The following is a 26,146-nucleotide window of genomic DNA, read 5'->3' as shown; positions in this document are numbered from 1 at the left end:
CTATTATGTCCAGTATTGAATTCGCTCTTTCAAACTTTATCCCCTTCAAGATTCTAATATCATTCAGCACTCCTTTTTTGATAGTCGATGTGTTGTCTGTCGTAAATGATTTCGCCATAGACTCGTTTATTGTACTTCTATCATCCACTGAAGCGTCAGTTTGTTGTTCTGTATCCTGTTGCGAGGCAGAAGGAGCTGATGGTGACTTGTTTCTCTGGAGAAGTGATATCTGCTTGGCTGGATTGTGAATATTTTTGTTGCTGAGTAATTGAGAGACATGAGGTTGTTCTCTTGTATACAACTGTTTAGGTATTAACACAAACTCTTCAGTATGCATTTTGTTCTAGATATTCAATGCAGGGTAATGCTATGAGTTGAATGAGATTGTTGCCCGAGGGAGATCGAATTATTTTTAACCGTTCAGTTTTCCCTACTTTCCTGTTCGAAAGTTGACGCAGAGTTTTTTCAAATTTTTTTAGTTCTTTTTTATTGACTGGAACAACTCCAGAGAGTGTGTTCTTGTTGCAAGAAAAGTTTTCGTTATCACTTCATTGTATCGATGTATTGCAGGTATTCTCAAAAGTGTTTTCTCAATGGCTCCGACTACGTTGTCTGATACAGTCATCTTTCTAACAAAAAGATTGGCTTCGTCAATTTTTACTTTGTAGTTTTTGCCAGCTGCTTCACTTATAGTGGCAAAATCATCTTGTGACCTTCGGAAAGAAATTTTCAGGGTAACTCCGCTTACTAATTGTTTTTCGCACGAGAAAAAGTCAACAGCTAGTTTTCCATAAAGAGTAATTTGAGCTGATTCTCTCGCAGCCTGCTTTCTGGCATCTTTTAATGCATTAGCAATTGCGCTAGGGTTTGCTTCATACTCATAACCTTGACACTTTAACCAAGTCTTCTTTGCATCCGTCCCGTGCGAGAATTCTGTTTCTATGAAACTTTTGTGAGCATAGTGTCCATTGGCAGAAGAGATTTTTATTCCATTTGCAGAAACAGTGCAGTCAGCAATTAGGGAATGAAGAACATTATTCACAAAAAATGCGGCATCAGTATTAGCGGGATCACCTGCGTCTTATCGTAAATCAGTTCCATCAACATTTTGTATTCGGCATTTGATTTCCAAATAAATTTTTTGCAAGTCTATGAAGTTGTTGCGATCACCTACCACTTCAAATTCAAGTGACGATCCGGAGGGAGAATAAAGTGGCCCAGTTTTTTGTTCAAATGATTGATCAAAGGTAACAAGCAAAGGCGGTTTTTCAAATAAGTCTAATGAGCTGTGAGTGGCTTTGGAAGGTATTACAATATTAGTTCACATTTCTGACCCGAGAGAAAAAATCCAGTCGACTCCTTCTTGGCTTTGGTTTTCGAGAAATGATTTTTTTAGTGGAACGTTTTTTGTACTGTCGAGGTTTAGCAAAGTGTTGTCTTCGACGTCTAATAGCTTGCCGGCCTCGTGTTATGCGTGAATGGAGAGAACCACCAATTTGTTTGCGGGCTGTTTTTGCAACCGTGCTTTTCAACGCCTGCTTTGCCGACTTTCGTTTCGTTGCTACTTCTACCAACTCAGGTGCACCCTGCACTAAAAGCTCTCGGCCAATTCTTTTGGCAGCGGGCCATATAATTCTTCTTGCCAATGGTAAAGCAACTCTTCCAATACCTGCTGCGAGGGCTCCAAAGCCACTTCCTCTTTGACGATAATGACCGGAGAAATGTGGCATTGACTGTGATGCTTGGTTGCTGTAGTAAGCTTCCATTTCACTTGATTTTTTGAAACTTTAAGCCTACTATCACTTTTCCTGTACCAATAAATGGAATAAGATTTCCGGCTTCGTTCCTCAACTCCACTTTAATGTTCTGAATATTGTTAGAAAGTATGGGCTTGTAATCCAGAATTGTAAATGTCTTGTGATGAATGGGTGTAACAGTGTTTATGCTGCCGTTTCTTAGACGCCTTTCGGTCTCAATGATTTTAATTACAGGAGCTCTCACGTCTCCTATAATTTGATATTCTATAACGTCTATGTAGACAAAGATTAATTGTGAGCCACAAGTTATATCAACTGGAAAATCACTTTGGTGTCTATTGAGAGTTTTGTGTGATTTGTATCCAATATGAATGTATCCATCATGCGAGTTGTCTTTTATACCCTTGAAGCCGAGAATACTTGGAACTTCTTCGTTTTCAAATGAAAAACCCTCATTCGCTCCGAATTGTAAAACCAGTTTATGAGTAATTTTGTCAAAAGTAAAATCAAATTGTTTAAACTGAGCAATTCGCCTGAGTTCATCCATTAGTTGATCCAAGCTACTGTAAATGCCTTTGCGAATTTTTCTGAGGTGTCCACTGCGATTATTTGAGGCGTCGAGTTCCACTCCCGAGTTTTTATAAACGACTAACCCGTTTGAATTGACGTTGTTGATGTTTGATGGGAATGATATTGAAGATAAAGCTACCTGCCATTCTCCATCCAAAATAAGTGGTTGAGATAACTGGTTACGGAATTTTGCCATTGTGTTTTCACCAAAAACTTCCATTGATGCGTTGGATATTAGGTCGATTGTGAATTCTTTGGCGGGATTCAATTTATTCATCTGCAGTAACTAACACGTTTACTTGGACTAATTCCGGTTCGTAAAATTTACCTTCAATTATAACGTTGTTTGCATCTATAAGATTGTACGTTGGTGGACTCACGGTAGCAATTTTGAATATCGTAAAAACTTCGTCTGTATAATTTTGTTTATAACCTTTTCTGAATTTTTCGTCGTGCTTTGCAATCCTAACAAGGTCTCCTTTTTCGTATTTTTGTTTGTACTTTGTTGTGTTGATTGCTAATGATATTAAAATTGGTTCATGTTTTTTGAAAACTTTATTAGGTGCTAAATGGGTTACTCGGTTAACACGACTGTTTATAGTATTTACAAACTTGGGTAAATCTTCAATATATGTCCAAGTCCACTTTTCTTCCAAATATTTGTAAATGATGTTTTTAAGCGATCGAATGTTCCTCTCTGCAAATGCCGACTTGGTTTCGCTTTCTGTTGTATATAAATGAATTCCTTTCTTTTCACAAAATTTTTTGAAATCTCCTTTGAACTCTGATCCCTTGTCTGTCCATACTTTTTCTGGTTGTTTCTTCTTGATCATTTTTTTGAACGCTTCAACAGCATCTTTTGCTTATAAAGCTTTCATTGGTTGAACTCGTAAGTAACGTGATAAAACATCCACAGCCACTAACAAATATTTTACACCGTTGTTGTGTTTGGCAACTTTATCCATATACGCAACATCGACAGACCAGATTTCATTTATTCTATATGCAACAGCTTTCAGTCGGGGAAAACTTTTCCTGAATTGTCTGTATTTCGTGTACGGGGCTTTCGACTGAAGATAGCGAACAATTTTGTCTCTGGTAAAACCGCTAACCTTCTTCAAGTTAGCAATGCTACCAAATGCAGCACTGCCTTTAGTGTACAATTTGTCTAACTGTTTAACTTGATAGGAAGTAATTCTCCCAGGGCCTGGTTGGTTTGATTTCTTTTTCTGCCTCTTCAAAGTTTCTCTGGTCGTTGTCAGAAGCTTTTGTTTTCTTTCGCTGGGATTTTGAAGCAACTTCTTTGTCCGACTCATATTCCAAAAATTGCAGTCTCTCTTCAGATGATAAATTTAGAAACTTTTTGGCGTAAGTGTTACAAGTCAAATGCGAACCAATATCGAGATGCGTTAATACACTGAATTGTTCGAAAGATAGTTTGCAAGTGGTTTGCTGTAGATTGTAGAGAAATGTAGCAGCAAGGACTTCTGTATTTGTACCATTAATAAGCAATCTCTTTGATGAGTCCAAGGAAACAGAATCTGATTCCTCTATTATGTCCAGTATTGAATTCGCTCTTTCAAACTTTATCCCCTTCAAGATTCTAATATCATTCAGCACTCCTTTTTTGATAGTCGATGTGTTGTCTGTCGTAACTGATTTCGCCATAGACTCGTTTATTGTACTTCTATCATCCACTGAAGCGTCAGTTTGTTGTTCTGTATCCTGTTGCGAGGCAGAAGGAGCTGATGGTGACTTGTTTCTCTGGAGAAGTGATATCTGCTTGGCTGGATTGTGAATATTTTTGTTGCTGAGTAATTGAGAGATATGAGGTTGTTCTCTTGTATACAACTGTTTAGGTATTAACACAAACTCTTCAGTATGCATTTTGTTCTAGATATTCAATGCAGGGTAATGCTATGAGTTGAATGAGATTGTTGCCCGAGGGAGATCGAATTATTTTTAACCGTTCAGTTTTCCCTACTTTCCTGTTCGAAAGTTGACGCAGAGTTTTTTCAAATTTTTTTAGTTCTTTTTTATTGACTGGAACAACTCCAGAGAGTGTGTTCATCACACAGTGATTCAGAAACCAAATGAAGTCGCCGTCTTTAAGTAACTCGGATTCAATGTTGGAGTTCTTGTTTGTGCTATTTGCCCATTGCTTGAGCATAAGCAAATGTTTCTTTTTCATTCGTAATTGGTGTAACAACGGCTTCCTCCGAAGGAATGTAAAAAATTGAAGGATTAGGTCCAATAATATGTGACGCAAATCGTAAACCCTGACTGGTTTTGGGATCGAGATCAATGATAAAATGTCCAAAGGGCTCCGCAGTTGCTAGTTTGTATGCTTCTTTTATCAGTTGGAGACAATTCAACTGTTTTCCAAGATATTCAATTTGTTGAATGTCACGAAGCGACTTGAATAATATTATGTGTGTTGTATTCAGATCAATGGTTCTGGACCATTTGCTTTGATGGAACAAATTATGCTTGACGTATATAACATGTAATTTGCGATGACGTCCTGAGGTAGCTATTTTTACAAATTCTTTATCGTTGAAGATTTCTTCACATGAATCGTCATAGATAAGCAGACAATGTGATAGATTTTTTGTTATATCAAAGCCTGAGGATTTTAGAAACTCAATCCCTGGTATAACTTGTTGCATATCTTTGAAAAGTGGTTGGAACTCTTTGTAAAAATAATAAATTTTTTCAAAGCGTGGATAAAAGGTCGAACCTTTTAGCATTCGAAACAAGAGTTCTGTTTTACCACATCCACTTGGTCCTACAATAGACATGAATACCCTGTCATGTGTAAGAATAATTTTGTTCATAGTTTGGGATTAGGTAAAATGTAACCAACTAAACTCGATAAGAGAGCAATCCAAATTGATTTCTCTTCACAGCTTTCTGATAATAGAAAGAGCATAGAGAAGCAAAGAATGATCATTAAGACAATGATACTAACTTGAACAAAACATATTACTTCGGACCTTGGTACTGTTGAATTTGAACAACAACGCCATGGGGGCCTCTCTTGTTGTTCACATCAAATACTAAATTACTGATACCGGCGTCAGCCTCGTCTCTTTGATTCATTGGAGAAAAAAATCAATTGAAAAGTGAATTGAAAGAAGAATGATATAAAATTCTAATTTTTTGAATTATTTACTGGGCAACTGTTTCATGTACCAGAACTCAAACAAATTGAAACCTTTAAAATGACTTTTTATCTCTAGTTTATAACAAACGGTTGATGAGTCATTTTCGTCGAACGATGGTTGGCTGAAGACTTTTTCAACTTCGGGGTGTTCCAAGACATATAACCGCAACTCATTCGGCATCTCATTAAGTGATAGCTCACGTTCTGGTGGTGATTTTTTCAATCTAAATTGAGGAACTTTTTTGTTGTCTAGGCACTAAAGCTGTCTAGCTCGTCGGGAGAAAGAGTAATGGTTGCAAAATAACGTTTTGCTGCTGCGCTATAAAGCGGGTTGTAACGCGGTTGTTGTGCTGTGTTTGGCTTATTGTTGAGATAGTTCGTTCGGTTCTGTTGATCACTTGAGAAATTATTCTGTATTGGTGGAGAGGGATCCTGAACTCTGTTGAATATTATAATCGGCTGATCGTCAAGTGGAGTCAAGCAAGTGAATATCTTCAAGTTGTCTGACAGATAAGTTGTTAAGGTGGCCGTGTCTTCTCTGTGCATCACTTTGTGTCCACTGTGAAAATACTCTTGCTTTACGTTCCGCGCAGTGATTTGATAATTGATCGTTTGTTGAACGAAAGTTTGAATGATGATAACAGGAAGGAATTTGTTCTTCTGATATTATCTCTGTGATTCGGGGACAATTTAGATCCTCCAGATTATTAAAAGTTTTTTGTAAAAGCTTACTGAGGAGCTCACACTTCTCAATGCCTTTGGCAAAAAAATTTTTCCGTGTGAATCGGAAACTGAAACTGAGACAGATTGTTTTCAAATCACAGTAAGGTATATCACCGTCGTCCCAATCAAGACCGTGTAGGTTATTGGTCAGCCAAATAACAGTTTGTCTATCATGTGTGGGTAAATCAGCCAATTTAAGCGGCGGTTTGAAAAATATTGTATCGTTGTAACTGGAACACAAACTGAGTTCTTTTATAATGAATCCAAGTGACTTGAGTTTGAAACCTTCGAGATCGAGGACAATAATATTTGTGGTTTTGCTGCCAAAATTTTCTAGCATTCCAGTTCACGAAACAACTGTGAATGGAAAATTTTCACTGATAGAATGAATAATATTCCTGTCAGGTGTCCAAAAAGACAATTGTTTACTGGTGAGTAACGGAAAGCGTAAACATATCCAGGGCATTTGTTTCGGCAATCTTTTATAAATCCAGCGGCGTCATGCAGTGCAGCATGAAGTCGTAGCACTTTGCTCCGTTTCAATAAGGGATCTAGTCTTGAATTATCAATTCCAATGAAACCACCATAGGGTCTAAATTTAAGTGCTATTTCTCCGTCAACTTCTGGATCTAACAAAGAACAAGCAGCTACGAAATATAATTGTCGATAAGATATGTGTGTAAAATTTATGTTACCTCTCAGTGATAAAACTTTCTCATGAATGAGCTTGATGTCTTTTGTTCCTATTTTGTTCATTATTTACTGTTTACTGAACGTGAGCGTTTAGAGTTTTTGTTTATAAATCTTTCAATTCTGATTGGTTGTCAACTTGAATAATAAATCAAGCACTCCGATTGGTCAATTTATTTTGGAAAGTTTTGTGACCCTGAACATGTTTGGGCATGATCCGATGACTCTCTACTCAATATATCAATGATGATTTTATACATCTACTAACAAGTTAGTTATTATTTTTTTTGTTTTTGTCCCATTTATGTGTACATTTATGGACATAAGTGATTATGACCATAATTGTACACATAATTACGTGAAAAATTATTTCCTTGTACAACTCTGGTTTTTTTATCAATGTGTATATTTATGTATGTATGTGTATGAACGTATGTATGTATGTATATATGTATGCGTGTATGTATGTACGTATATATGTATGTATGAATGTATGTATTTATGCATGTATGTATGTATATATGTATGTAAGTATGCATGCATTGTGGTGTATGTTTGTGGTAATTGTAATTGGTTGATGTTTAGCGTGTTTGGGGTGTGGTGGTAAGATGAATGTTTTTGTTTATCACACCAAACGTGTTTCACAACTTCTCATATTGATTAAAAGTGAAATAGCGTTGAAAATTTTTGGACCCCATTTTCATAACATTTCACATTGATTAAAGCCAAAAAAATTAACAAAAATTTTTTAGACCCCATTTTGCAAAAATTTTTACAAGTCATTGTCCCCCTATGGGACCAAAATTTCATTTTTCGAAAAAAGTGTTTCCGACATTTTTTTCACTCACAAAACATGTTTCACAACATTTCACATTGATTAAAGCCAAAAAATCAAGGAAAATTTTTTAGGCCCCATTTTTCAAAAAATTTTACAAGTTATTGTCCCCCTATGGGACCAAAATTTCATTTTTCGAAAAAAGTGTTTCCGACATTTTTTTTCACTCACAAAACATGTTTCACAACATTTCACATTGATTAAAGCCAAAAAATCAAGGAAAATTTTTTAGGCCCCATTTTTCAAAAAATTTTACAAGTTATTGTCCCCCTATGGGACCAAAATTTCATTTTTCGAAAAAAGTGTTTCCGACATTTTTTTTCACTCACAAAACATGTTTCACAACATTTCACATTGATTAAAGCCAAAAAATCAAGGAAAATTTTTTAGGCCCCATTTTTCAAAAAATTTTACAAGTTATTGTCCCCCGATGGGACAAAAAATTCAATTTTCGAAAAAGGTGTTTCCGACTACTTTTTTTTACTCACAGAACATGTTTCAAACTAGTTCACATCTTTTAGAGACAAAAACATCAAATTTTTGCGAAATACAATTTTTTTTTCAGAAAAAAAAATAGGAGCTGATCAGAACCACAACGGGGGGGGGGGACATTATGTATTAAGATAGGGAATGCAGAAATTGTCCCCTAGGGGGGCACTTAGGGGGACATTTACTGCGAATTTGCGTTAAATGTCCCCCTAAGTGTCCCCCCTAGGGGGACAATATCTGCATTCCCTATCTTAATACATAATGTCCCCCCCGGTGTGGTTCTAGTCAGCTTTTTATACTACTTCTGATAATCCCACAAAATTCCAGAAACAACAATCATTTTAAGTTCATCTGATAAAAAAAACATTGTGAACTTGATTATAAAGCATGATTATAAGCCAAGCTACCACAAGAGACTAAATCTGTGTTATTCCGATATTCAGTATTAATAAAACTGAGTAGATTGCTCGAAATAATTCAACTAAGACGGAGTAAGCATTTTTACTCCATGCCGTTCTCAGCAGTTTAAAACTGTCGCCGATCCAGTCACTAAGTTTACAACGTTTAAGTAGTGGGTATAATTCGAAGGTGCAAGCGGGTTTTAATAGCTTCGGATACGGCGTCGACAGTATGATTTCTGGTTTTAGCTCAGTAAAAGTCCAATTTTGGCAGGATTATAATTTTTTAATTCTCAATTCGTTCTTGTTCAGCTTTCTACTTTCTATCTTAATGCTCTATTTGTTATCATAAATTATGTATAATACAGCAAGATCAGATATCCTGCGCTTATCTTACATAAACATTTACATCCGGGTACTGATGCTTTCGTAAAAAAAAGTTTATAGCGTATCTATTTATAATGTGTAAATATTTAGCAGAGGCAAGATAGACTACTCTCTTACATCGGTAGTACAAAAAATTGCACAAATGACCAACAAGACTACTAAAATTGTGACATACTCTGTTTGAGAGCAATTAGTATAAGACTGATCGGCTCACGGCTCAGAAGAGAGCCATCTATTATCACAAACAATAGAATGATTCATTTATTTTCGCAATGAAAACTAATTTAATTATTATAAGAATATCTAGTTTGTTGTAATAAAAAAACTTTTCCATACAGCTTCTGTTTTTTTAAACTTAGACATAAAATCAGATTGATATAAGTATTGAGTTTACTTACAGGGTTAAGTTAAGTAATGTCGATGGAGCTCTTAAATTAAAAAGGACGTACCTCGTGAAATTGGAACTCGTCCTGGTCAAGAATGAGTTCCTCCTGCACTTTCTCTCCCATCTCCACCGCCTGCTCTAGTGACTCACACACTCTGTCAATGGCGCCCATTTCATGTCTGAATCTGGCTCCTAGCCAGTCATGCATGCTCCCATAGGCATCCTCTGCCTTCATCTTCACGTCTTGGATCACCTGGATCGCTTTGAACTTGATCAGCTCCACCCGCACGCGAAGGGCTTGTTCTGAAAAATAAAGACGAATTTTATTTAGCGACTGAAAATTCGCTTTGCGGTTTATGCAACCTATGATTCCTTGGTATTGAAAAAAAACGATAATGATTTGTAACAAAACATTATGCCATAAATTTGTAATAGAAATGACTTCATTACAAAAACAGCAGAGGAAGAAACTTGCGATCGTCTTAGTCATGGCTGGATATTAATTTGAAGAGAATTGTCGGTTATTCTTGTTACAATCAATCAATTAACCTTATCAAGTTGAAATGATTAATGCGAATTTCTATTTGTGCATAGTGCATGTTACATTAGAAAATGAAATGAAGGAACAAAAACTATTGGGCAACCCTCGTCCAACTCCGATGGTTATCTTGCGACATTCTTGCCTAGAATTGTTATCTTCCACCTCCGTTCATCGTTTGACCAACGGTTATCTTGCAAGGCGAAATTTAGATAGTTATCTTTCCAGAGTCTGGCAAGAAAGACATTTATCTTGTTAGATTCTTGATAGAAAGATGGCTATTTTGCAAGATATTGCAAGAATCTTGCAAGACTCTGGTATGATTATGTATAATCTTGCAAGATAACTGTCGGATTTGGACTAGCGAACTGACTGTACGGTTTCAAAGTCTTACATAAGAGCAAGACATTTTGGTGAAATTGCAATAATGTTACATGTCTTGCCAAAATGCTTTATTTAGTTGGTCAACATTACCTTCCAAGGTGAGTGCGCCAATATACTCCTGTCTGATCTTGTCCTTGATGGCCTTCTTGGCTGCCTCTTCTGCCATCAACTCTTCTTCACTCTTCTCTCCCTGCTCCCCTCCAAACTCACCACTAGGCATGGCCGAATCCTTTCCACCTCCTCCAGCTGCTGTGCCCACGTTTGGAGCACCGCCCTTCTTGCCCGCGGAACCTTTGGGTCCCTTTTTACTACCTAAAAACCGAAGAGATAAGCTTGGTGACATATTCACAAGCACTGTGTATTAGTGCACAGACAACATATAGCACATAATTTATCTCTCAAACTTATTTCACAGTTAGACAGTTTGAGCTCTAGAATTCAGAAAAAAAGTTCTAAAAAGTAGCCCATTATTAGCAAAAAAAAACATCATTCTTGTTACAAAACGAACGATAACATACCATGTCAAATCCTGAAAAATTTCATCAAAATTTGTGTACCTCAAGTTAACTGGATCATTAAGCAGCATTTGAAAAACGTCGCCTAAAAAATGTTTGTCAATTGAATCGCAACCATTTGTTTCAAAGGATTCAGAGTTAAGACACCGATCGACACATTGAACGACAGGTTTTTGTTTGCAAGGTGACGACTGCTGTTCACTTGTGACTTTGAAAATGACAGTTTTATTAGACATAAATGAGACATAAATTTGTTAGCCGTCGTCACCTTGCAAACAAAAACTTGTCGCTTAATGTGACGAGTTAGCAGATACTTCAAAATATCAGCTACTGCAATCCATTTCAGAAATGTGCGATTTATGTAAACAGTCTGACATAAAATTCAGTTACATCAGATAATAAAGAAAAGCCATTTTTGTTAGTGTAAGCTTTGAATACAAACGAAGCGATGGCTAACCAGGAGCTAAAAAGCACAAGGGAAACATGAACAAAGGGACAATCGCAGATATCATTGATTATCAATCCCGGAGGTAATCCAAGATACAGGGACCTCAAATAGGACCTAGTAAATATAGCGTTTTCCGACCGGATATAAACAAAAGAAATTTTTGCCAGCTTTGTTGTACTGATCTGATGAAGTTGTAAATTTTGCCAGTTTTAAAATGCCGACCGTATCAAAATCTAGCATAGCTAATACGAAAATCTGGCACTGTAGATATCTGGCCTTTTGAAACTTGCGCATACGTGTTTCAAGGTATCGCATGGGATTGAGTAAAGATTGGAAGATTTCAGTTCTTGATGGTATCTGCTTCAAAGGGTTAGGGTTCACTAGGAGAAATGAATAAGGGTGAAGTCATGACAAATACATTGCTATTTTACATTCATTGTACTTCGAAAGCATTTATAAAATCAGAGTTTGCCAAGAATGACAACCGATTACACGAGATGAATAACATAAAATAATCTTAGTCCAGATACAATGTCATTTATCATTGTTAGTGTATCATATTGTTCATATATCATTTTTACTGTGAGCCTTAAATATATTTAAAGAATCCCACAGAGCATAAGATATATGAAATTTTAGTTACCATGAAAAGAGCAGAAATGTATCAGTGAGAAAATTAAAATTGACAGAACACTTTGTCCGTGAGACCACGATTTTCCTTTAAATAGTTTACCGAGGAGCTGTAAAATTTTCACGCTGCTGATTTCAAGTTTAATACATAAGCCATAGACAAACACTTAATAACAATATTAATACAACGATATATAGCTTTGTTTCTTTTAGTTGAGTAGAGATAGAGCAGCTTTTATAGAGTGTACATTTGCATTTATTGAGCATTAATGTATTATTTTTTTCCGATCATACCTTTGTCTTTGGCCTTGGCCTGTTTCTCCTTTTCCTTCTCCCTTTCCAACATAGCCAACCTCTCCGCCTCTTCCTCAGCTTCCTTGGCAGCTTGTTCTGCAGCCATCTAGAATCATGCTTAAAATTTCATTGCGGGCTATTTAAGTTCTACAGCCGGGTCTTGAGGGTGTCAAGAATTCAGGTCATGATCCAAAACTCTTTGTTGGAAAAAATATGGAGGCAAAATTTCTCAGTAAAAAAAACAAACAACGTAGCTCAAAATTCGCTTGTTTTGTTAATTCAAAAATATATATTCCATTAGTACTTGATAATAACAAATTTTATTTATTGATCACGGAAAATATTTAAAAACAGCGAACGTCAGAGAGGTGGCAACGCAAAAGTAGCCAATTTACCTGTCAGCAAATACGATTTATCACCATGTCGAGAAAAACATAAACAGACTAACATCGGACAAATTGCTCTCGAAGACAAGCAGTGCATTTTAATTCAGAAGGGGATGTAACGTATCTAACTTATTACGCGTAAAAAAGTTATAACCAAGTAGGGGTTCCAAATTCCAACTTCCGTAGTAAAAGAACGATTCATTTACTGATTGGCTATTAGGCCCTTACCTTTTCTGGTATGAAAACAAAAACAATTTTTGTTTCAGCAACAGACTTAACGCAACAGACAGCGTGAAAAAGTCACTCGAGACGTGATATCGAACAAATGTTCTCCGAAAAAACTGTCACACAAAACTTTTGCATCAAAAGGGACATAAGTTTACAATAACTGCTTCAAACTTCGCTCGAAAGCAATTAACTTTTTTTGGTTGGTGGCTTGATTACACAAATATTTATTAGTATTATTTCAATTAAGCCAGTGATGTAAGGTCAAGGAACAGTCGAGCAAAATATTTAATTTTTATGGATAATGTCCATTATGATAGACGTAACAGATTGGTCCTTGTGTAAAAAAAAATAATTGAAAACAATCAAAAGTATGACAGCAATTGAACCAGAGTGTAGTTTACAAAACCGGTTGTTCAGCTGATTAATTGGAGATCTTTCTTTGCAATTTTCCTTCAAATGTACTCTGTAGTTTTCATCTCTTACAAAATTTGCAGCTTCGAAGAATAATAAATCACATTTTTTGAGCCAAATTGCTTATGAGTTCATTTTATAAGAGCAAGTTTTGCCGAAGTCCCCCGATTTTGCCCGAAATCCTTATTAGAAAAATTTCTTACTTTTCTTTCAATGTAGCATTCATATTTTTCCGCGGCTTAAAATTTTTTTAGCAGAGAAGTCTCCAGTGAACCAATTTAAATATCGAGCAACTATTTTTTTTTATTTTTTGTGCAATTACGCATTTGTAGCTCTTATGCATAATGTCTCTCGCATTAGCCTCATTGCTCATTTTTTGCTCACATTAAGGTGCAGATAAATAGATTGATCACATCATTATTCTTGTTTTGTACGCTCCTTCGCTTTGTGTTTGGGAGTAATTTCTATTGGTAATAGATGAGCTCGCATATGAACGTCAAAATTAAGTTCGAAATGTTTCCCGGGATGCGATGCAAGGCTTCGATTCAGTTGTACCCGAATTTTATTTCCAAAAAAAAACAAATGATGAAGCTCGAGTAACATCAGCACTGTTAAATCGAAGGAAACGATTGCATTTTTGGTGCTAGATTTCACTTCGGTTTCACTTTTGCAGCGTTGTTATTGATAGATTTATCAGTAACAAAATTTTAACCAGGGCTAAAGCCTAGATGGAAAGTATCGTGTGCCTCTGAGGTCAGATGTTTTTCCGTGAATCTGTTTTTCATCGAGTCACCGGCACACTCGTATATACTTCTAGCACTTATTAAAGGAAGAAGCAAGCGAACGTTCATAATTTGAATTCTATAAATGTGCGTGATATAACAAGTGGCCTTGGTCGCTGCGGCAAGCATAGTCCTATGAACTAGCATTCGGTTCGGCTCCATATTATATTTAAAAAAGTAAAACTAAAATTTTTACAGCATGAAAATTGGCAACATGAACAACATTAGAAGCAATAGCATAGACACACTTTTGAAAAGAAGCCAGCAATCGTGCTTCGAGTGCAAAGAGCGAACACGCCACCATTTTGTATTTGACAGAAAAAAATGAAAGTAATCTAAAGCAGCATTGATCCAAGGAGTAATTGAGGGTTATGAATATGGATTGATTTGTCTCACACAAAATATAGACAATGAACAAACCTTTGTTTTCTGTGCAACAAAAACAAACCATAGGTCACGCTAGAATAACTATGCGGCCGCGTTACTATAAAATCAAACAACAAATATGCTGACAGCACAGATTAGAAATAAATTCAAAAAACAGGTGCGAATTTTAGATGTGAGGAAGTTAGTGTCGTTACTCAAAATAGCATAGAGTTTTAGTTATTTTCAAATGGAACCAATGGCCCATTTGAATTTTGGACAAATTGAGGTCAACTTTTTAAGTTCATCTGTCACAATTCTATTCTCCTCGTTATAAGATACCAAATGAAGGCGTATAACATTCTTAAGGGGTATAACAATCTATTCTGTCCCCACCCTAGGCATACTTCTTACATTAGTACAAAAAACGTGCTAAATATACACAACTCATAGTTTTTAAGGAGGCTCATAAATTACACTCAGGGGATATAGAATAGATGCTCTTAAAATTCAAATCATATCAATTAAATCATAACTTACAAGAGCTTGCAAATGTTGGAAAACATAGCTAGCTGCATCAAACAGAATCTTTTCGTCATCGTCACTGGGAGGTACCGGAGTCTCAGCATGCATGTCGTTGCCACCCGCAGCTCCTCCCTTCTTTTTGGCAGGGTCGGCACCACCAGCCTTCTTCTGTTCCTTCTTGGGTTGTGCAATTCCTTGAGGTGCAAAATCGGCAGACGCTGGGCGTCTTGGAACCAGGGGAATCCTAGGATTGTAGAGAGAATTAAAAATTATACAAGAGTTAATGCAATGATGCCGCCCGCATTATGAAAATGAAGATTGATTTTTATGTAAGCTATTTGGATCTTCCCATTATAGCCCCCTCCTCTCTCTACCCATTAAAATATCCCAATTGAGAACAAATACTGCAACAGTGAGAGGGCTCCAGGTTCTAGCCCAGATAAGCTGGGCGTTGGGCTATAATGGCAACTAACTCATTGCTCTACACATCAATTAAGTACATTTCGACGAAAAGAATGAAAGGTACAAAGAAGAAATGAGAATCTCGTATCATTTTTCCGCGAAGTTTAATCACTGCCGCTAGAGAGAACCACTTAAACGATTATCACACAATGATGATGGTTCATACATTGCTACCATTTTCCATAACAGCCCCATCATACAAAAGAATTTTTTAAAATCAATTGAACTCAACATCTTTGGAGGGGAGGGGCTATAACTGGAATGAGCCTGTGATTGAAGGGTTATGATGTCACATTATGATGTCCACAAAGCCAATAGAACTTCCTAGAGGGACATAGTTAGAAACTGCTAGAATACAAACTTGTATTTGTTGACACTTTCATATTTGTTCACTTGTTTCTTCAGCATTTGGCGCTGAACAGCCAATGGTACGGGGCTTCTAAAAACCACCACTATTAGAACTCACAGAAATCGATATAACTGCAGCTTTTTATCAAACACAATGAGATTATATAAATGGAAAACAAACTACGTAAAATGAGAAATCAAATGATGGAAACTACAAGAAGTTTTTGAAAAGTATAACTCAGAACTTAAAAAAATTTTACTGAATACCGAAGGAGAATTTTGAGAATATCGTTCAAAAGCGTTTAAAAATGCCCGGCAACGCTCACTTGGGTTTTTCGGAATCATCTGGGTTATCCTCCTGTTTATTGGCTGATTTTCCCCTCTCTGATCCCTGACTCTTTTTACTAGCAGAGGTACTGGCCGCCTTGCTCGGACTCCGGCTGATATTCGAGGCCTGATTACCGTCTTGAGGCAGGATCTGTCAACAAAAACAAAGGTCAGCACTCAAGCAAAAATTCAATTTGTACCAAAAATTTCTTCTGACTAATTAAGTTTTAACTAACAATGGGTGTTTAATTAAAATATATAACGTGACGATCGCCGAGTTCGCCAGAAGGAAATTTAACCTACTACCCAAAAATGAGAATTCATGCCGCTCACTCGACCGCACACCAATTGTAATGGTTGGACGAACTACTGTGATATTTTGACCAATTAGATTTCTCGACCAATCAGAATTCAGCTATTGTCTAAAGTTGTCATTTTTTCTTTTTAAGCTAAACCACTTGCTGGCCAAAACTCCTACACCGAATAAAATCCAAGTAGTACACATATTATCAACTCAATGAGGACCACCGCATACAATATGAAAATGTCAACGAAACTTTGATCAAAAACTGATCGACAAGATTCAATAACACATCGGTATTCCAATCGTGAAAAGAAATATTTAGAGATTTTGGAATCAAATGTAAGGCTGTGTTTTTTTCAAAAGATCCGTGTGTAATCCATTAAAGACAAATTGGCTGAAAATTGTGGTATTTGCTATAGTGGGCGGTAAAATTGATATTTTAGCTCCCTGTGTAGCAGTTCCTTTATTCCGAAAGCCTGCTCAATCCCCGTTTTCATAACAAAACTCAAAAGCAAAAATATAACCCAAAAGACACGGAAAACTGATCCCAAAAGCAATTTTAGGGATCAGGCTAACGTGATAATTCAATGTTCCTAAGCGCCAGGAAAAAGAAAAACAAGGAACCTCGGAAATATTGCACGCACATAAATTTCGGACTCCTCATATTCCCAATTATTGCGCAATTTTCTCGACTAGAAGACATGGTAAAATTTAAACTGACATTGTAAAACAAGATGACCCATTGAAATAACATTATGTAGAAAAAGATCTTCACGAAAATTTCTAATGGGGCCCAAGGGTGAGCGTTCACTGATAGCTTTATTGACAAAATAAGGCAAGAATGGTATTTATAAAAACAAAAAACTACACCAAAACAAGCTCAATTTACCGACGATGCAGGTCTATCAAGCAAAAGCTGAACATTCTGGAAAAATAATCGATTAATCTTCAAAAAGACCTCAGGAAAAGCAGAATACACTAAACAGACAATGCAAACTTAACACAGAAAGAGAGCAATTTTAGGTAATCTAAACTCATTCAAATAAACAGAGCACACGAGCCTATAACAAAAAAAAAAACAAATGACAACAAAACGATACCTCAAAAGTAGGAAAAATTAGTTTTTTATCGTTTCCAAAATTGATCTGGATACAAAATATAGAATTTTTAAACCGGGCTGCATTTTATTTGAAGAATCAGAACAAACGCAATTTATACTTAATTTACATGCAAAAACAATGTTCGAAAGGCAAAAATGTTCAAGAGAAGAATTCAGTTTTACGTCTGGAACGTCGTAGTTTGCATAACCAAAGAATTAATGAGTGATGATGTAGTTAACACATATCGTGCCCGTTCTTTGACAATTAAAGTTTGAACGCTACGACAGATGAATCAGATCTTTTCGAAACTGTTTTTAAGCCCTTGTTAATAATATGAGAAAAAAGTATGATACCTAATCCATTATTTGCAAAAGCGTCAAAATGGAGACTCAATTGCAAATGAACAGACAGGTAGGTCAACTATTTGAGAAAAGCTCGCATTGAGCAAAAAAATGCTGATATTCATTTCATTGTCTATGTCTTAATGAGACACTTGTCAAGAAAGGGGACAATAGAAGAATCAAGGAATTAATTTTATTTAAGAATTGCATTCAAGAAAAAGCTGATCGCTTTTGACGACAAAATACTATATAAAATCTGTCAAACCAAAGATTAAAAAAATGAATTTAGCTCAAAAATAGCGAAAAGCAACATAAAACTTTAACATGGTATATCCAATAGAGCAAATGGGCTCTAAAAATTATTAGTTGTAATGTGGTTGAAAAGTATAGTTTTAGCTTTGCAGATCGTTATGCAAAATTAGCAAGCAGTAATTGATGATTATGGAAAAACTCGATGTTTTGAAATGACATAGGAAATTCTCAAAACTCAAGACTGAGCCCCAAACATCCAGAGATGTGACTGCCAAATTAGGTCTTCTAGGTTAAGAAATGAAAGTCCAAAACAGGAGCCTCTAAAATCAAACAAGGCGGCTCGGTAATGTGCGATTGCACGTAAGGTTCCGACCCCGCTCATCCACAATTTTGGCATAATTGTATACAAAATGAGGAACAGATAGAAAAACACAAAAAATTCAAGTATTTCTCAAAAAAAAACGTGTATGAACGAAAAGATAGCCTCCAAAGCAAATAACTCAGTGGAGTAAAAAATGATGCATTAGATTGATGAGATATGCCGATATTAAGAAAGCGAGCGAAGACGAATGGCAAAATCAAACAACAACAACAAACATTAATTACATCAAAAAATTTATGTCCGTTTTAAAAAACAAAACTTAATAACAAAGTCAAAATAGCGTCAGATAAAACTGAAAATAAACAAAATAACTTGTAATTCAGCAGAAAAAAATGGTTATTCACCAGTTCATAATAAAGCTTGGTAACAATTAGACAAAAAGAACAGAAACTTTAAAGTTAGAAAACTCGCCGAGTTTTTTTAAAAAAAAAACAATTAATTTCAAAGTAATGAAAACCATTAGGAATCAACTAAAATTTCCCATAGGTTTACAATTACCAATACTTCTATAGAAGGGTATTAAGAACTCTTGGTGTTCAATTTTTTATGCAGTTATAAAAAGAACAATAAATAGACAAACTAAAAATCAATTAAAACTTACCAGAAAATGCTTTGGAAGCCGTAAAGCCATACTTTAGCCCATATGCTCAAAATATGTTCAATTGCACCTTCGTCGAACACCGACAAATTAATATGTGGCCGCCCGTTAATGAAAATAAGCAACAATTAGACAAAAAAGAAAAAAAATGCAAAATTATGTAATAATTGTTTTTTTTTCGGCAAAAATTTATTTCCAAAAATGAGAATTCATGCCGCTCACTCGACCGCACACCAATTGTAATGGTTGGACGAACTACTGTGATATTTTGACCAATTAGATTTCTCGACCAATCAGAATTCAGCTATTGTCTAAAGTTGTCATTTTTTCTTTTTAAGCTAAACCACTTGCTGGCCAAAACTCCTACACCGAATAAAATCCAAGTAGTACACATATTATCAACTCAATGAGGACCACCGCATACAATATGAAAATGTCAACGAAACTTTGATCAAAAACTGATCGACAAGATTCAATAACACATCGGTATTCCAATCGTGAAAAGAAATATTTAGAGATTTTGGAATCAAATGTAAGGCTGTGTTTTTTTCAAAAGATCCGTGTGTAATCCATTAAAGACAAATTGGCTGAAAATTGTGGTATTTGCTATAGTGGGCGGTAAAATTGATATTTTAGCTCCCTGTGTAGCAGTTCCTTTATTCCGAAAGCCTGCTCAATCCCCGTTTTCATAACAAAACTCAAAAGCAAAAATATAACCCAAAAGACACGGAAAACTGATCCCAAAAGCAATTTTAGGGATCAGGCTAACGTGATAATTCAATGTTCCTAAGCGCCAGGAAAAAGAAAAACAAGGAACCTCGGAAATATTGCACGCACATAAATTTCGGACTCCTCATATTCCCAATTATTGCGCAATTTTCTCGACTAGAAGACATGGTAAAATTTAAACTGACATTGTAAAACAAGATGACCCATTGAAATAACATTATGTAGAAAAAGATCTTCACGAAAATTTCTAATGGGGCCCAAGGGTGAGCGTTCACTGATAGCTTTATTGACAAAATAAGGCAAGAATGGTATTTATAAAAACAAAAAACTACACCAAAACAAGCTCAATTTATCGACGATGCAGGTCTATCAAGCAAAAGCTGAACATTCTGGAAAAATAATCGATTAATCTTCAAAAAGACCTCAGGAAAAGCAGAATACACTAAACAGACAATGCAAACTTAACACAGAAAGAGAGCAATTTTAGGTAATCTAAACTCATTCAAATAAACAGAGCACACGAGCCTATAACAAAAAAAAACAAATGACAACAAAACGATACCTCAAAAGTAGGAAAAATTAGTTTTTTATCGTTTCCAAAATTGATCTGGATACAAAATATAGAATTTTTAAACCGGGCTGCATTTTATTTGAAGAATCAGAACAAACGCAATTTATACTTAATTTACATGCAAAAACAATGTTCGAAAGGCAAAAATGTTCAAGAGAAGAATTCAGTTTTACGTCTGGAACGTCGTAGTTTGCATAACCAAAGAATTAATGAGTGATGATGTAGTTAACACATATCGTGCCCGTTCTTTGACAATTAAAGTTTGAACGCTACGACAGATGAATCAGATCTTTTCGAAACTGTTTTTAAGCCCTTGTTAATAATATGAGAAAAAAGTATGATACCTAATCCATTATTTGCAAAAGCGTCAAAATGGAGACTCAATTGCAAATGAACAGACAGGTAGGTCAACTATTTGAGAAAAGCTCGCATTGAGCAAAAAAATGCTGATATTCATTTCATTGTCTATGTCTTAATGAGACACTTGTCAAGAAAGGGGACAATAGAAGAATCAAGGAATTAATTTTATTTAAGAATTGCATTCAAGAAAAAGCTGATCGCTTTTGACGACAAAATACTATATAAAATCTGTCAAACCAAAGATTAAAAAAATGAATTTAGCTCAAAAATAGCGAAAAGCAACATAAAACTTTAACATGGTATATCCAATAGAGCAAATGGGCTCTAAAAATTATTAGTTGTAATGTGGTTGAAAAGTATAGTTTTAGCTTTGCAGATCGTTATGCAAAATTAGCAAGCAGTAATTGATGATTATGGAAAAACTAGATGTTTTGAAATGACATAGGAAATTCTCAAAACTCAAGACTGAGCCCCAAACATCCAGAGATGTGACTGCCAAATTAGGTCTTCTAGGTTAAGAAATGAAAGTCCAAAACAGGAGCCTCTAAAATCAAACAAGGCGGCTCGGTAATGTGCGATTGCACGTAAGGTTCCGACCCCGCTCATCCACAATTTTGGCATAATTGTATACAAAATGAGGAACAGATAGAAAAACACAAAAAATTCAAGTATTTCTCAAAAAAAAACGTGTATGAACGAAAAGATAGCCTCCAAAGCAAATAACTCAGTGGAGTAAAAAATGATGCATTAGATTGATGAGATATGCCGATATTAAGAAAGCGAGCGAAGACGAATGGCAAAATCAAACAACAACAACAAACATTAATTACATCAAAAAATTTATGTCCGTTTTAAAAAACAAAACTTAATAACAAAGTCAAAATAGCGTCAGATAAAACTGAAAATAAACAAAATAACTTGTAATTCAGCAGAAAAAAATGGTTATTCACCAGTTCATAATAAAGCTTGGTAACAATTAGACAAAAAGAACAGAAACTTTAAAGTTAGAAAACTCGCCGAGTTTTTTTAAAAAAAAACAATTAATTTCAAAGTAATGAAAACCATTAGGAATCAACTAAAATTTCCCATAGGTTTACAATTACCAATACTTCTATAGAAGGGTATTAAGAACTCTTGGTGTTCAATTTTTTATGCAGTTATAAAAAGAACAATAAATAGACAAACTAAAAATCAATTAAAACTTACCAGAAAATGCTTTGGAAGCCGTAAAGCCATACTTTAGCCCATATGCTCAAAATATGTTCAATTGCACCTTCGTCGAACACCGACAAATTAATATGTGGCCGCCCGTTAATGAAAATAAGCAACAATTAGACAAAAAAGAAAAAAAATGCAAAATTATGTAATAAATGTTTTTTTTTCGGCAAAAATTTATTTCCAAAGACATGAAAGCCAATAATTACAAAATGAAAAAGTTGAAGAGGTTCGTCCATTCTTCCAAAGGAAACCCCTGAGACCTGCAATTACCCAGAATATGTCTTACGTCTACAAAAAGAACGTCAAATTTGACAAAACTCAAAAATTCATTTACTTTTTTTGTGTGAAAAACCCGTGTGGAAGCCAGTAAAGTCATAACGATTTCTCTTAAAACATTAGATTTTGTGACACCAATACCTTTTGACAACTTCACTTGAAATGTATTATGTGACCTCTCATTAATGAAACTAGGTAACAATTAGACCAAAAAGAAAAAAAGCAAGATTATGTAAAACTTGTTTTTATCGAAAAAAAACTTATTTCCAAAGACATGAAAGCCATTAATTAAAAAATGAAAAAATTGAATTAGTTTGTTTATGCTTCCAATGAACGAGTTTGTTTATTCTTCCAAAGGAAGCCCTCGAGACCTGCAATTATCCAGAACATGTCTTACGTCAACAAAAAGAACGTCAAATATGACAAAAATCAAAAATTAATTTACATTTTTTTCTGAAAAACCCGTGTCGAAGCCAGTAAATTCATAAAGAATTCGTTAAAAACATTAGATTTTGTAACACCAATCAGTTGACAAAATTATGTCATCTTAAGCTTTTAATTAACGAGACCAGGTAACAAACAGACAATAGAAGGAACAAAATTGCGAAATTGAAATGTTTTTTTTTTGCATTTTGGAAAACAATTGTTTTCAAAGTCATCAAAGCCATTATCTATCTTCTAATATCAGAACATCAGCTCATCTACTCTTTCAAGAAAAGCCAATCAAACCGGGTCATTGTACAGGAAATTAAATACGACTAAAAAGACAAAACGACAGTTAAAGACAAAATTAAAAAATTCAATTAAATTCTTCGAGAAAGTATTGTCGAAGCGGTAAAAAATGACAATCTATATCTTTAAGGATTTAAATTTTATCAATTTTGCGTTATTTTGAACGCGAAAAATGTGCTATATGAATTGACAATAACGTGATAATTTGAAAAAATTAGAAAACATGAAAAACGGGCAAATACCTAAAAAATAAAAAAAAAAATTGTGAAATCTAGTAGTATCAAAGCCAGAATACCATAACTTAAGGCGTAAAACCGCAATAAAGACTAAATATGAATTCAGCAGAACGAAAGAGCACTCTTTGATTGCTGACCCTCAGCTACAAGTTGACTAAAGTAAGAGAAAAATGGAGGCAAAGTTCAATAAGCCATTTTTTATTTAAAAATCAAATAATTTAAAAGTCAAAAAGACCATGGGCTTTCAAGCAATCAACTAAATAAAGTAATTTCAACATAATTAGGAAGCCAATAGGACCCATTACTAGTGAGCTTTGATTTGAAATGTTCTGTTATTTAATTAATATAAAAGAGATCAAATTCTTTTTTTTATAAAAAACCGACTGATGACAATCCGAATTATTTCTGGATTGTAACGGTCCAAGATCGGTAAAGAACTAGTCCTGATAAATTTGTCCATTAGGAAAATTTAATTTTTGGGAAGTCATTGATACAGATATTTTGTTTGTTAAAAAATCAAAAGTAAATGTTGCGTTTTTGATAATCAACTAATAAGGTTAGCAAAAAACGCTAATGAATACGAATAAAGTTTTATTTACAGAGCACTCTCAACGGAAATGAAAATAGCCCCCTTTTCAGTCTAGAAAGATTGTGTTAGTGGTGTTTGGATGTGCACTTCCTGCAAATTTAATCAGAATGGACTAAAAAAACTGAATTCGTGCTGTTTTTGATGAAAAAGTCTGAATTTTGTGAAATATTTAGCCGGAATTTGTGACAAAAAATTCAATGAAAATAGCCGACAATATATTTTGTCTTTAAACGTAAAATCAACAACATTTTCTTGAAAAATTTTATTAAATTTTATCAAAATTGGCGAAATTTTAGTTAAAAATTCCGAAAAAAGGTGAATGAAATCAACGGAATTCACTCTATTTTCTCGAAAGTTTAAACCCCGATATCTCGCTGTCAAAAACGAAAATGAAAAAATCTTTTTAATTCCATATTCTACACTGGACAAGCTTTTTAATGATACCAGTCTCAACTCTCTACGATGAATATATCGATCGGCCAAAATTGACTGAACAAAAAAAAACACAGTTGAGTATATAGTTCCTCCCCCCCCCCCCTCAAGAGAGGTCTGAACAAAAAAACGACAATATCCAAAAAGTGAGGGTAAAAGTTCTATTCCTCGTATCTAACAGTCGCCTCCGTCAACGATAGCAAAATTGTCATTGGTGGCCAAGTATAGTATGAGGACTAATAGTGGTTACCATTTAATGTACTTGCAAAAGATTTTAGAAAAATAGAAAGAAATTTCCAAAGAGTTATGTACATTTTACACCAATTTATTATGAAAAGTTTAAATTTAAATCTAACAAGGAGGCTCGTTAATGTGCGTTCGCACATGATGTTCCGACCTGAGCTCATCTATATTTCTGACTTAACTGTCAACCAGATGAAGAGGTAACAAAAATAGATGTTTGAGTTTAAAAACATTGTTATAAAACCAAACTACTAATTGAATTACTTAATGTCATGCCTCATTACAGCGCTCACGAGATCTGCCATTGAAAAGATTACGAGAAAAAAAAACAAACAACAAAATAAGCAAAAACAAAAATTTCAAGACAGAAACCCAATATCTAAATTTAAAAGCACCTAGTAACAACGTCAAAATGCAATCAGATAAAACCCTAACTACACAAATTTATTTTTTCCTAACTATACAGCGGATGGATGTTTTCCTTAATGAGACTAGTTAACAATTCGACAAAGACAGGAAAAATGAGGTTAAAATCAAAAACCAATCAACATTTTTTAAACTAAATAATTTCAAAAGTCTAAATAATCTTTAGCTTTTAAAAAAAAATTCTTGATAAATTTACTAAATAATCATTATGAAACCAATGCAGAAAACATAAAAAAAAATACGAACACTTCGCAAAAACACAAATTATTGAAGCCATTAATTTCATTAGCTATTATTGGAACATTATATATTTTTGTTTCATTTTATTTATACTAATTCGGCTAAAATTATACTGAAAGAATAAATACGTCCATTTGGACCACATTTGAAAATCATTTTAATCTGTTATTACCTGAATGTGCTAAAAGAAGAGAAAAAGAAACGCAAACAAACCTCTCACAAAATTTTTATGAAAGCGCATCTTGTCCACCAAACAAAACATCAGTTACGACATAATTTCCGCAGACATGTAAATTTTTGAAATTCAGGGAAATGGATGGGACCTCTCAATGACGAGAATAGCTTACAGGTTGACAAAAGAACAACAAAAACTGAAAAGTACCGAAGCCATTTAAACCATAAATTTTTCTCTAAAAAAATTTTCTAGGATCCATTGGAAGTCTTCTCTCAGCCAATGGGAACTATCAATATTAGCATAAAGTGATAAGATTTCAAAAGGAACAAAAATTACGAAAAAAAATTTTTAAAAAAATTATTAAAACTCGTGCATCGAAGTAAAAAAAAAAACAAAAGTTAGAAGATAAAACCGCTAACTAGATAAATTTTTGTTGAAAAAGAAAGAAAAAGGGTTCTCTCATTACCAAGACTGACTTACAATTAACCAAAATATGTTTAATATTGATTAATGTTCAAAAAAAACTTTTCAAAAAAATATTTTTAAAGACCTAACAGACATTAAATTCAATAGGTTTCAACGGAAGTCAATAGAGACGCTAAGTTATGCCACGATGTGAGCACAAGGATGTTTTTCATGCAAAGGTAATCAAAACCACATCACAATATGTCTTATGATTATGGAAAAAAACAACAAATACAGGTAAAAACCAAAAATTCTTGTAGAAAAGTGCGAGAAGAAAGTGTCGAAGCCATTTAAACCTTTAATTTTTCCCAGAAAATTTTAGCTATAATTCACTAAACTTAATTTCTTAGCCAATGGGAGCCATTATTATTAGGATAACGGGATAAGATTTCAAAAGGAACCAATAATACGAACTGTCCAAAAATTGAAAAAAATG

The 26,146-nt window shown here is 34.6% G+C and overlaps 2 protein-coding genes across 2 annotated transcripts in view; one reads left to right on the top strand and one right to left on the bottom strand.

Annotated features, from left to right (window-relative positions):
* LOC142338415 (non-selective voltage-gated ion channel VDAC2-like) overlaps positions 1-26,146 on the top strand; it is a 420,938-nt gene that overhangs the window by 140,760 nt on the left and 254,032 nt on the right. The window lies entirely within an intron of this gene.
* LOC142339892 (sperm flagellar protein 2-like) overlaps positions 1-26,146 on the bottom strand; it is a 224,973-nt gene that overhangs the window by 28,736 nt on the left and 170,091 nt on the right. The window contains exons 34-38 of the mRNA XM_075390265.1: positions 16,041-16,192; positions 14,920-15,148; positions 12,210-12,315; positions 10,413-10,634; positions 9,465-9,703 (exon numbers count right to left, since the gene is read on the bottom strand). Of these exons, the coding sequence (XP_075246380.1) occupies positions 9,465-9,703; positions 10,413-10,634; positions 12,210-12,315; positions 14,920-15,148; positions 16,041-16,192 (948 nt within the window). The remainder of the gene's footprint in view (positions 1-9,464; positions 9,704-10,412; positions 10,635-12,209; positions 12,316-14,919; positions 15,149-16,040; positions 16,193-26,146) is intronic.

This window comes from Convolutriloba macropyga, chromosome 1 (assembly GCF_964194025.1).
Source record: "Convolutriloba macropyga chromosome 1, txConMacr16.3, whole genome shotgun sequence".
In the NCBI taxonomy this organism is placed as follows: Eukaryota; Metazoa; Xenacoelomorpha; order Acoela; family Convolutidae; genus Convolutriloba; species Convolutriloba macropyga.
The sequence above is the reverse complement of the archived record's forward strand: the minus strand, read 5'-3'. Positions and strand labels throughout refer to the sequence as shown.